The sequence below is a fragment of the Chanodichthys erythropterus genome, chromosome 11, assembly GCF_024489055.1.
Source record: "Chanodichthys erythropterus isolate Z2021 chromosome 11, ASM2448905v1, whole genome shotgun sequence".
Taxonomy (NCBI): Eukaryota; Metazoa; Chordata; class Actinopteri; order Cypriniformes; family Xenocyprididae; genus Chanodichthys; species Chanodichthys erythropterus.
The window spans coordinates 27,143,285-27,156,203 of record NC_090231.1 but is presented as its reverse complement, the minus strand read 5'-3'; the positions used below and the strand labels follow the sequence as shown (position 1 = coordinate 27,156,203).

The window sequence follows — 12,919 nt, the reverse complement described above, 5'->3', positions numbered from 1 at the left end:
TCTTTCTCCATCTCTCCCTGTCAGACACTTTGTGGCTGGGAATTGAATGCTGATTAAGCAAGTGGCTTGAGATGATTATGCTTAGGTTTGATGAAAGACAATCTGAGAAGGGTGTGTACTTGAGTGTATATGCGTGTGTGTGTGTGTGTGTATCCTTCAACACAGCAATCTCTTCTCTTTATAGCTCATTCTGATAATTCAAGAGCATCCAGCTGCAGCATGAATAGAGTACAGGGATAAATAAATTAATAATATTCATTACAGAGGAGAGGTAAAAAAAAAAAAAAATGGGGTGGAGGCAAAGATGGATAAAGGTGAAATGGATAGAAGGTGACTCTTCGCAGACGAGTGTCAGGGGTATGAAGAGAGAGGGGTAAACATTAAAGAAAGATGAAAGAGGAAAAGAATAGAAAATAGACAAAAGAAGAGAGGAAGGGAGAAATGCAGAGAAGAGAAAGGATGAGATGAGGGTCAGAGGGAGATAAAGGAGTGAAAGAAAGGGGGGTGGGTGTATTTGTTGCTGAAGTGACTGTTTTTCTTGTAAATGCAGCCTCTGTGTGTGTGTGTGTGTGTGTGTGTGTGTGTGTGTGTGTGTGTGTGTGTGTGTGTGTGTGTGTGTGTGTGGAGCTGGAGTATTGATCAGAGTGATCCACTCCAGCCCTGAGTGTTGACTCTGCACTAAAGGTGAGACAGCCTTCTCTGTCTGACTTTTTTATGTGTGTGTGTGTGTATATATATATATATATATATATATATATATATATATATATATATATATATATTAGAGATGCACCAATATATTGGTATCGGCCGATAAAAGCAAATTTTCACACCATCGGCTATCGGCCCATGATTTAAAAACAGCTGATAGTCAGGGCCGATATATCCTGTAAATCAAGAGGGCAGGAAATGCACTGAAATTGTGCTTTGTGTGAAGAAAATGCTAAGAAACCAGTGTGATGTTCAATATTGTTTGTAATTATGTGAATTTATAACATTCAGAAAGTTAAGAAATATTCATTTAATCTTCAGAATTTAGTTAATATTGAATTGAGTAACAGGTTTGTTTATAACTGATACCAGTTACTCTGAAACAAGTTGATAAAATGGAGAGAATAAAGTTTTATATATAAAATTAAAATTAAAGTATTTTTTAAATTCCTGCAAAGCAGTTTGAGTGGTGACTGGAATAAATTGATGGCTAGGTTCCATCTTCATTTTTATTGATTTATGGATCATGGATTAAACAAAATGATATGGCTGGTTTATATATGGTTGAAGTCGAAATATTAACTCTTGCTTATATTGCTTTAACTTTAACAAAGCAGCAATATTGTACACCTTTTAATGTTTTTTAAAAGTGATAGTCACTATCAGTACACAGCAAAGTGTTTAAATATTAAACACTGTGTGTCGTAAGCATTTCTGCTTTGAAAAAAGTGATAAAAATTTGATCAGCAGTACCCTAACTCTCACATGATGTGGGAATATTTCAGTTTAAATGAGCTGAATTCAGCTCATGCATTAACATGCTTTGAAACTTGAAAATAGGATTCCTTATATGGTCAATTGTATATTTAATAAATAAAAAATAAAGCAGTAGACTAACAGTAATCATGCAAAATTAAATGCTTAATGTAATTAGAAAAAACAAAATTACTCACTGCTGCTCAAACATCTAATCTTTTCTTAATGCTAATCATTATGGATCTTGTTTCAAGATTCCTACAGTGCTGTTCACACTGTATATGGCATAACACCCCATGTTAGCGTTATGTCCGCAGCACTGTCTCATTTGCATAGTCCACCTCTAAATGTGTCATTCCTCCCACAGGAATGCCATGAATTATGCGACTGTACTGCAGAAGCTGTAGTGTACTACTCTCTGATTACATTCAGCTGCATTCTTGCTCCTTTTTGCACTTAATTAGCTGTTCTTTTTGTTTTTTGCTGTACATATTTACACACATCTTATTCTGCCTTTAGTAAATATGGTTTTCTCTGTGTCTGTTTCAGCTGTTTAAAGACAGGAAGTTTCGAGAGCAGCATGGCAGAAGCCCCTGTTGGAGAGGACGCACCCAAAGAGCAGGAGAGTGCCACCCCACCTACCCATGATCCCCTGTTAGGGGTTGGTGGTGCTCTGTGGGAAAGAGTTTTGAAAGCTAGTGTCACAGCTGGAGCTTTCCTCCTGCTGTACACACTGTCTCAACTCACAGTGAGTTCATATACATTCTCTCAAATAATTAAGAAATAAATCCTTAATACATACATATCACACTTTATGCAGTGTGCACACCACTGACTGTCTATTGATTTTTATCGCTGTATGCATAAGAATATTTTGTTTATTCCCATGTTCTGGCTTTGTCTAAAAATGGCAAATTTGGCTTTTAGCTAAAATTAAACAGTCAGTAATGATGTTGTGTAGCTGAATAAGTTTGACTTTTTGAAACCAGGAGTGTTTTAAATTTATAATGAAGGCTTTTGTCATGTAAATAGACAATAAAACAGTTGTTGTGGTGTGTCTGTATATTTGTGTGCTCAAATGTCCTTCTGTTTGAGTGTGTTTGTGCAAAAGTATAGAAAGACAGGCTGTTCCAGGGTCTGCTGTGATCGACCCTGTAGTCAATAACTGCACCACATGCCTTCCTGTCTGAAAAACCAGCAAACAGCTGTGTAAGACTTATATATATAAACTTCCATTCTAAAGTTTGGGGTCACTTATTTTTTCTTTTTTTTTTTGAAAGAAATGAATACTTATTCAGTAAGTATGCATTAAATTAATCAAAAGTGATAGTACAATGTTACAAAAGATTGCTGTTCTTTTGAACTTTCTATTCATCAAAGAGTCCTGAAAAAAAATGTATCATGGTTTCCACAAAATATTAAGCAGCGTATTAAGCGTTTTCAATATTAATACAGTGCTCAGCGTAAATGAGTACACCCACTTTGAAAAGTAACATTTTGAACAATATCTCAATGAACACAAAAACAATTTCCAAAATGTTGACAAGACTAAGTTTAATATAACATCTGTTTAACTTATAACATGAAAGCAATGTTAATAATATAACTTCGATTACACATTTTTCAGTTTTACTCAAATTAGGATGATGCAAAAATGAGTCCCCCCCACAACAAAAACTACTACATCTAGTACTTTGTCTGGCCTCCATGATTTTTAATGACAGCATCAAGTCTTCTAGGCATGGAATGAACAAGTAGGCGACATTTTGCAACATTGATCTTTTTCCATTCTTCAAGAATGACCTCTTTTAGAGACTGGATGCTGGATGGAGAGTGATGCTCAGCTTGTCTCTTCAGAATCCCCCATAGGTGTTCGATTGGGTTCAGATCAGGAGCCACTGAATCACTTTCACCCTGTTCTTCAGAAATCCAACAGTGGCCTTAGATGTGTCCCATCAGTTCCAAAAACATTTATCTTGTTCTCATCACTCCAGAGTATAGAGTCCCAGTAGTCTCCATCTTTGTCAGCATGGGCCCTGGCAAACTCCTGGGCTTTAGGAAAGGCTTCTTTCATGGACGGCACCCATGCATGGCATTCCTCTGCAGTGTACGCCGTATTGTGTCACAGGAAATAGTCACCCCAGTTTGGCTTTCTACTTCTTTAGTTAACTGCAGTGAACTTGCATGCCGATTTCCTTCAACCCTTCTCATCAGAAGACGCTCCTGTTGAGGTGTTAACTTCCGTGGACGACCTGGACATCTCTGTGAGATGATTTCAGTTCCATCCTTTTTAAGTTTTTGTACCACTTTTGCTACAGTATTCTGACTGGTAAGTAAAGCTTTGCTGATCTTCTTGTAGCCTTCACCTTCTGGTGTAAAGAAATTATTTTCATTCTCAGGTCTTGTGACATTTCTCTTCCATGGGGTGCCATTGCTGACAGCATGAAATGGGAAGGGGTTTTAACACCCTTTTTTAGTCAACTGTCTGCTGGACACCTGTTTAATAAATAATTAGACTCACCAAAGCAAATTTAGCTTTGCTCCAGAAACTTTCAGTGGGGTGTACTCATTTTGGCATCACCCTAATTTGAGTAAAACTGAAAATGTTGGTCTCTAAGTAAAATTATTAACCTTACTTTCATGTTATAAACAGATGTTATATAAAACTTAGCGTGCATCTCAATCAGCTCCCTAGTTCAGTAGTCAGGGCACTGATCAGGGAGTTGGCCACATTCATTTACACGGTATACTGATACACGACCTAGGGAGCTGTTTGAGATGCAGGGTTAGTCTTGTCACACTGCAAAAAATGCTGTTCTTACTTAGAATTTTTGTCTTGTTTCCAGTACAAATATCTTAAAATTCTTAGATCAAGAAGCATTTTCTTGACAAGTAAAAATTATTTTCTTGTTTTTAGGAAAAATTAAGTGAGTTTTTCCTTAAAACAAGCAAAATAATCTGCCAGTGGGGTAAGCAAAATAATCTTAATCCAAACTTTAGCTTGTTTTAAGGAAAAACTCACTTAATTTTACTTGTCAAGAAAATGCTTCTTGATTTAAGAACTTTAAGATATTTTGACTAGAAACAAGACAAAAACTCTAAGTAAGAACAGCATTTTTTGTAGTGCAACATTTTGGAAATAGTTTTTGTGTTCATTGAGATATTGTTTAAAATGTTACTTTTCAAAGGGGGTGTACTCATTTATGCTGAGCACTGTACTAAAAAGAAATGTTTCTTGAGCAGCCAATCAGCATATTAAAATGATTTCTGAAGGATCATGTGACACTGAAGACTGGAGTAATGATGCTGAAAATTCAGCTTTGCATCACAGGAATAAATTACATTTTAAAATATATGAAAAAAAAAAATAGGGGAAAAAATGAATAATAATAATTGACAATATTACTTTAGCCTTGGTGAGCATTAGAGACTTCTTTCAAAAACATTTTAAACATCTTGCAGACCCCAAACTTTTGAAGGGTGGTGTATTTACAAAACAATATTCATTTATTAATTTGACATAAAGCTTTCCAAAACGCAAACAACAGTTTCAGCCAAATTTTGTGATACATATAAAAACATCTCATATCTTTCTTTGCCATCTCTAGTTATGTAGGTCACTTTTAACTTTTGAAGGGTTTGTGTGTGTGTGCATGTGTAAAAATAAATGTTTTGATGATGTGTTCAGGGTTTGTGGGTCCTTTACATGCTGAATGGATACAGGGCTTTTCCAGCAGCACATAAAGTTTTGGATCTCATTCAGTACCTTCTCTCCACCAGTGATGCCTATGATCAACAGGTGACGGAGCTTGAACTGAAATGACTTCTATATCATTCATTTTTTGAAGTGACAAAATAACACAAAAAAACACATGAATGCTCTTGTCTGCAGATGGAGATATGGAGGGTGGAGAGCATGTTGCCCCTCATAGCGACACTCTTCTTAGGTGTAGTCATCCTTGGTACTGGAGTGAGTATGTTTTGTATGTTTTTGCCTTTTGCCACTCAGAGTTTGATTCCCGTCAAACTGCACTACAGCATGTGATCAGTGTAAACAGAGTTGCAGCAGCTGATTTGAACCCTGCATTGTTTAGCATGCACTCATTCCATTGTGTAAAGCTTGAACTTTCCTTTTGCTGTCACAACAGACGCTGTTCTGCATTAAAACCCTGGTGCCTGGCAACCCATCTTGCTTCCCTGACGACCGTCGTCAGTCCATGAGCAGGCAGCCCTCCTTTACATATTCAGAATGGACAGACGCTAAACATGAGGATTTCTACGAGCTGGATGCTGTTCCGGAAACGCCCGTGTTCGATTGCTTTATGGACATGAAAACCGAAGCTGACCCTGTCACTCTCACTGTCAAATCTGTGGGCTTGCAGGAAAGGTAATAAAACTGGCTATTTTTTCTGGATGCTTCACGTTTGATGTATATTACATCTCATAAATAATTTGTTGTTGTTTGCTTTTAGAATATTCTATGATGGCTTTGTTAGTTTAGTGCTTAATGTGACAGTATGCTGAATATTTCAATGAGGAAAGAATAATAAATGCAGAAGTGATGAGGATGGAAAGGTTATCCACTTGTGTCATAATTAAACATTAAAAAGCAATTGTTCAATATTTAAAAGGCAACTTTAAATAAATATTTTAACACTAGATGAATTCCCACTTCCCATATTCATGCAGAATTTTATATCCTAAATGTGCACAAAACAGAAACTTGTATAAAAAGAAAAGTAATAGTTGTGACCCATTCATACTGATCTTACAAATAATAATAACTTTAGCACTTGAAAAACTCATTCAATCTGAAATCAGTTGTGATCTGAATAATCGCATCGCACAAACTCTGTTGTGCTTTTCAGGAGAGGTTCTAACGTGTCGCTGACGTTGGACATGTGCACCCCTGGTACTACAGAGCCCTACGGAGCTCTGCTGTCCCCTAGAGAGCAGGGTACACAGGAATACCTGCAGAACGCATCAAACCTGCTCACCCCCGAGCAGCTGCACAAGCGCGCACTGGATGACGCTGTACTGCAGGCGGAGTTCTACGTGAGTATTGTTCACAGTTACAAGCATATACACAACAAATGAGTGATCGTAACATGACATCACTGACATTTCTGGTGGAAATAGGAGACACCCATGAACTTCGTGGACCCAAAAGAATATAATATTCCCGGCGTGGTGAGGAAGAATCGCTACAAAACTATACTACCAAGTGCGTATAACATTCTATACAAAGTTTTATGTGGAAACGTCTCATGATGTTTGTTCTTGATATTGGCATATCTTTGTATTTGTAAGATCTTATCTCTAAATTGCAGACACACATAGCAGAGTTTGCTTAAAAGCAAAAGAGGAAGGTGATTTTCTCAGCACCTACATCAATGCTAATTATTTGAAGGTGAGTCTGTGTTAGCATCAAATGGTAAATGTAACTTTGTTGGCTGATATAGTATTTAAGTTGTTTTAATAACATTTGATGAACAAGTAAAATGAACAAGTTTGTAATGTAACAATCAAATTTTTAAGGTTGTTAATAGAGGTATAACAATACCCTCATGTCATGATTCGATACATATCACGATACTGATGTCATTAAAAGCTAACTCAGCTAAATATCTAAATAAAACCCTAATTATATATATATATATATATATATATATATATATATCAAAAACTACCAGAAGTTGTGTGTGTGTAAAAAAATAACCATTTTATGAGATTTTGCAGGTGTATGCACTATTTCAGATCACATAGAAATGCTATAGGCTAAAGAGTAAAGGCTTTATCTCTAAACAGCCATTAAAAATTGTTCAAATTTGCATCTTTGTTTTTATCTAATGCTGTTTTAGGGCTATGGTGGGAAAGAAAAGGCATACATCGCCACACAGGGTCCGACTGTAAACACAGTGGGGGATTTCTGGAGGATGGTTTGGCAGGAGCGCTGTCCCATTATCGTCATGATCACCAATATTGAAGAAAAAAATGAGGTCTGGCTATATTCATGTTTGATATTTTGATACTATTTGATACTAGGCACTAACTCAGGATGAAACCACATTCCCAAATGTTCACTTTGTAAATTTGTAACTTAAGCCATTTTGCAGTAATCAAAAAGTCACTAAAGACACCTGTCTCAGGTGATGTTGACTCTATAGAAATATTTTCACGAGTTCACACTTACAAATGATTAGATAGAGTAAAAGAGTATGTGTATTTGGCATGCTGTCCAGGGGAGGGCTCCGAGCTCGGAATGTTGCCCGAACCCAGAGTACTCCCCCGTATCTTTGGTTAGGATAGTAACCAGGCTAGTGTGAGGAGACGGGGTGGTGGAGGGATGCAGAAAAAACTGTCGAGGAAGATAGGTGAGTCGGCAACGTGTTTACAGGCCTCCTCTTATGCTGACTGGATAGATCATTTGAACGTGCTCCTCTCAAACTTTGTTAATAAAACATCATTAGGTGAATTTCAGTTAGTTATCAGTAATAGTTAATTGTTTTGGGGATTTTTTCTGAATGGGTTCAAATGAGCTGTGCTGGATTTCAGTATGAATTAAATAAAACATATTTGTCTGTGTGACCCACAGAAATGCACAGAATACTGGCCAGAGGACAGTGTCATCTGTGAGGGTATCGAGATCACTGTCAAAATGGTCATCCAGGCCGATGACTACAGTCTAAGGATTTTCACTGTGAAGGTCTGTTTTGTGTTTTAGTGTGTTTTGGTATAAAATAATTGATATTAATTTATAAGTGCACTAATGATTGATGGACTTTTAATGTATTAACTGACTTGACTAACAGTTAAAAATGTTTATATTTTATTGGTTTCTGTGCAGCATGGTGTCTATTGTATTAGTTTTTTCTTCTTATGATTATTAAAGACATTTGGCACACTGATACCAACTGAAGAGATAGAATTTGTGAGTTAACATTGACCATCCAAAACAGGAAGTATCAAGTATATCTTAAAACAAAAAACAAAATGTAGCACTTCATTGTCACCATGGACTGAGGGTACCTGAGCAATTTGGTGACAGCACCACCTACTGATCAACATTTCATTGAACATTGAATTTGCTTAAAGGTGCCCTAGAATTAAATATTGAATTTACCTTGGCATAGTTGAATAACAAGAGTTCAGTACATGGAAATGACATACAGTGAGTCTCAAACACCATTGTTTCCTCCTTCTTATATAAATCTCATTTGTTTAAAAGACCTCTGAAGAACAGGCGAATCTCAACATAACACAGACTGTTACGTAACAGTCGGGGTGTACGCCCTAAAAAGTTAAAATCATTTCCTACTGTATTCACGGAGACAAGAGCCGTCATTATTTTAATTTTTAAACACTTGCAGTCTGTATAATTCATAAACACAACTTCATTCTTTATAAATCTCTCCAACAGTGTGTAATGTTAGCATCCAAATAAATACTATACTCACATGATCCGATGTATGCATGCAGCATGCATGATGAACATCTTGTAAAAATCCATTTTGAGGGTTATATTAGCTGTGTGAACTGTGTTTATGCTGTTCAAGGCAAGCGCGAGCTCCGGGAACGGGGGAGCACGAGAATTAAAGGGGCCGCAACCTATATATCGGTGCATAGTTAATGATGCCCCAAAATAGGCAGTTAAAAAAATGAATTAAAAAAATCTCTGGGGTATTTTGAGCTGAAACTTCACAGACACATTCAGGGGACACCTTAGACTTATATTACATTTCTAGGGAACCTTTGAAACACATGAAAAATGAGACAAAAATATATTTTGCATCCTCTTCTCAAGTAGAATTCCCCAAAAACTTGAGAAATGCAGATTAATTGATGTGTCAAAAACTTTTAATCTCCTAAAAGTTTGTGTGAAAGTGACGTGGAAAGATGATACGGACAAAAGGCGAGAAGTCCAGGTTGTGCACACAATTTTTCTGCTTCAAAGTGTGTTTTCTACTGTTTCCTCTAGAGGCATTGCTGTCATGGCAACAAATATTCTTAGCAATGCAGTGTTTCACATAATTGAAGGAAATGTTTTTAACAATTTTTTTTTTTTTTTTACAAATCATTTATCAGCCAGCTATTTATCATCATGTTAATTATTGTGCGTTTAGCCCCAACAGCAGGGGCGCCTTTTACCCCTAATACTATACTTTTTTACATAATCTTCCGTTATTGAAAAGCTGTTGCTTTAATTACCTTAAACATAACTGAAAATCATTAACAAGACCTTTGCCCTCAAAATATAGTCAATAATTTCATCGATTCTCATTGCTACATGAATGTACAACATTTTAAAAAAACATCAAATATTAGACCAAATTAGCTCAGAATCAACGTCAATCAATGTTGCTGTCAGTGATCAGCAAAATTCCATGTGCATTGTCAAAATTGGTTTGTAATAAAAGTGCTGAGCTGAATTTTTGTGCCCTCTTATCTAGTGGTTAAAATAAAGTCAAATGCACCTTTTACCCCGATGCACCTTTAGCCCTGTTGTACCCTTTATCAAAGAATGTATGCTTGTGTTAGTATGGGCAACACATGAAGCAGCTCTTTATTGCATGTGCAGTTTGTGAACGAGCAACACACTCTGAAATGCAATTTCTATATATCTAAAAAAGTAACAATTTTATTTTTATTTTTTTCAATTCACAACATACCAACAGACAGCAACAGGCACTTTGTTTGGTTTTGTCGGATCAGTGTGTTACCCCTGTCGGAGTCTGTTGGCGTGTGTCGGAGCTTGTTTTTGCTGACTGAATATGCTGAATCGGAATTACAATGGCTAGAAACATTCTTGTGTATACATGTGTGCCAACAAAATACAAATGTGCATTAACATGTTGGTGAATGTTTGTGTGTGTAGAGTGAGGGTGAGGAGCGCACTCTCAGACAGTACTGGTACACATCCTGGCCAGATCAAAAAACTCCAGACAAGGCCCCGCCTCTCCTGGAGTTGGTTCAGGAAGTGGAGGAAGCGAGGAAACAGGCCCCACCCAACAGTGGCCCTGTCATTGTCCACTGCAGGTAACACACACTTTTCATCTTTCAACCCTCCCTTCAGAGCGTCTCCAAAGCCACGCCTCCTCCAAAACACATGAATGCGCGCAGCCAGAGCAAAGTCTGCAAAGTGTCACGAGAGATGGTGTTAAAATAGCTCATGTCTCAAAGCACATAACATTACAATAAACGTAAACAACTTACAGAGCTCTTACTTGTACAACCTGACTGCTGCAGATTCATTTCAGTGTTGATAGTGGTGACATGACATAGAAACACAAAAATCAGAGTCCAAGAAGGTGAACAGCTCCAGGTGGAACATCCTGGGTAGAACGTTGCCATCTTGTAATTACAGTTACGACATGGCATTGTTTTGGCTCAGGAGGAATTGTAAAAAGCAGCTGCTGTTTGTTTTTGGCCTATGTTCAGTGAGTGTCTGTCTACAACTCTGCATAGCCTTATGGAACACACTGATGAAGTTTGATGTCTGCGCAAGCAGGGTGCGTGGAGGTATGGAAATACATATGTTGACAGGCTGGTAGGACACATAAAGATTGAGACTTCCACAAAAGATATATGTACATATTTTAATATTTAGACCACTTTTATTACTGATTGATTATTTCAATATGTATAACAAAAAGTGTTTATAAAAAATTGCCTACCCTAACTTTAAGGATTAAGGATTACTTTTTAAGGACAAAAAAGTTACTCAAAGAAAAAAGCTTATATATTATAACCCGTAAAGCTAAAAAACTAAAAATATTTTTAATCTATTCTATCATCCTGCAACTTTCTATTGGACTGTTTCTCCTTTCTTACTTTGGCTTTAGCCAGTAAAATATATATATATATATATATATATATATATATATATATATATATATATATATATATACTGTATGTATGTATGTATGTATGTATTTATTTATTTTTTTCTTGACTTTTAGTGCAGGGATTGGACGCACTGGCTGTTTCATTGCTACCTCCATCTTGTGCCAGCAGCTAAGCATTGAAGGGGTGGTTGACATCCTGAAGACCACTAGCCAGCTACGCTTGGACAGGTAAAATATATTCACTGTATGTTCTGTTAATCATGAGTGTCAGAATATTAGCTGTTTGGCCTCAGTGGTAGCCGGGCCAACCTAAAGTCATAGATAAAAACACTTGCAAGACCTATGGTGTAATATTAATCTCTTGTTAAGTGCTATAAAGGTGGACTGCTGGATGCTATTCTGTGGATGAAGTATATTAAGAGTTGGTCTCATGCTGTTGTTAACGTTGTTGTGTGTTCAGAGGTGGGATGATCCAGACAGCGGAGCAGTATCAATTTGTTCATCATGTACTCAGCCTGTACGAAAGACAGCTTCGAAAGACCTCAGAAGAGTAAAGCCTCCATGAGCGCACAACCTTCGCATCACTCCTCACCGAAGAGTTGACCTTCATCCAAACACATGGGTCAGGGACTGACCCTCAGTTCCTCAAGTCTCATGTCTTCAAACACAACAGACGTTTAGGTTGAACCATCCTTTAGTTGACTCCAATCTCCAATACCTAATTCCAACATCAAGACACCAATCAGTTATTAAATATACTTTTTTCTTTATTCCTTACCATAACAGTAACAGATTTCAAGCGATCAGATATATCATAACACAAGTTCTGCCCTCGTAATAACGTTCAGCAGGCCATCAGTGCTCAAACACGACAATATTTCTATGCGTGTGTACTTCATATCTAGCGGGATGAACACAATAACAAGCAGACACCTTTTAAGGCCTCCATTTATGATGTATATTTAGCATTAGGTTTAGGGACCTCTTCAATTTCTGAGCCTACAAACACAGCAATTTTCCTTTTACTGCTAAGACATTTTTACAGGATTTATAACTCGATGTATCAATGAGAAGTGTGTGTGTACATAAATGGGTCTCATATGTTGAAAGATCAACCTCTTGGCAATCTGAACTGTCAGTATATATGTGTGCATGTGTGTGTGTGTGAGAGAGAGAGTTAGTGTCGCAGAACCAGAAGGAGAGAGAGAGAGAGATAATGTTTACTATGTGTTACATTGATTATCAGACTTTAATTCCGGATGTGTGGTTGGTCTCTAGAAGAGGTTAGCCTACTACATTTAATACAAAATGGCCTTAATATGTGTCTTTCTGTTTGTACTGGGGTCCGTATGGTTGTATGTAGATGTTGTCAGGCAGATCTAAACGCAGCGTGGTGTTAAGCCTGTCATAGTCTCATTCAGTAAGACTGAGAGAGGCTGCTCTCCGTACAGAATGATGTACATTTTCCCTCAGCATACCTTTGCCTTCTCGGTTTGCGTGTTGTTGGACGCTATATCATGCAAAATGGTTTAGTTGGACTCTAAAAAGCATTGATGCTGCACCTCAAGGTTTTATGTATCAAAATGCCGAAACACTGTATCCAACTA

General features: G+C 37.1%; 1 protein-coding gene across 1 annotated transcript; it reads left to right on the top strand.

Annotated features, from left to right (window-relative positions):
* The first annotated feature begins 304 nt into the window (after positions 1-304).
* On the top strand, positions 305-12,566 carry ptpn5 (protein tyrosine phosphatase non-receptor type 5). The gene is made up of 13 exons (XM_067401156.1): positions 305-330; positions 2,017-2,215; positions 5,156-5,266; positions 5,360-5,437; positions 5,616-5,854; positions 6,336-6,522; positions 6,607-6,691; positions 6,798-6,877; positions 7,329-7,466; positions 8,063-8,173; positions 10,343-10,503; positions 11,427-11,540; positions 11,773-12,566. Exons 1-13 carry the CDS (start codon positions 305-307, stop codon positions 11,864-11,866), a joined length of 1,623 nt encoding a protein of 540 aa, XP_067257257.1. The 3' UTR covers positions 11,867-12,566.
* The last annotated feature ends 353 nt before the right edge of the window (positions 12,567-12,919 follow it).

Excerpts from the sequence above, each read along its gene's own strand:
- ptpn5 (XM_067401156.1), top strand. The coding sequence starts at position 305 with ATGGATAAAGGTGAAATGGATAGAAG. Across the intron at positions 6,523-6,606 it reads TACTGCAGGCGGAGTTCTAC|GAGACACCCATGAACTTCGT; the intron begins GTGAGTATTGTT and ends TGGTGGAAATAG. Across the intron at positions 10,504-11,426 it reads CCTGTCATTGTCCACTGCAG|TGCAGGGATTGGACGCACTG; the intron begins GTAACACACACT and ends CTTGACTTTTAG.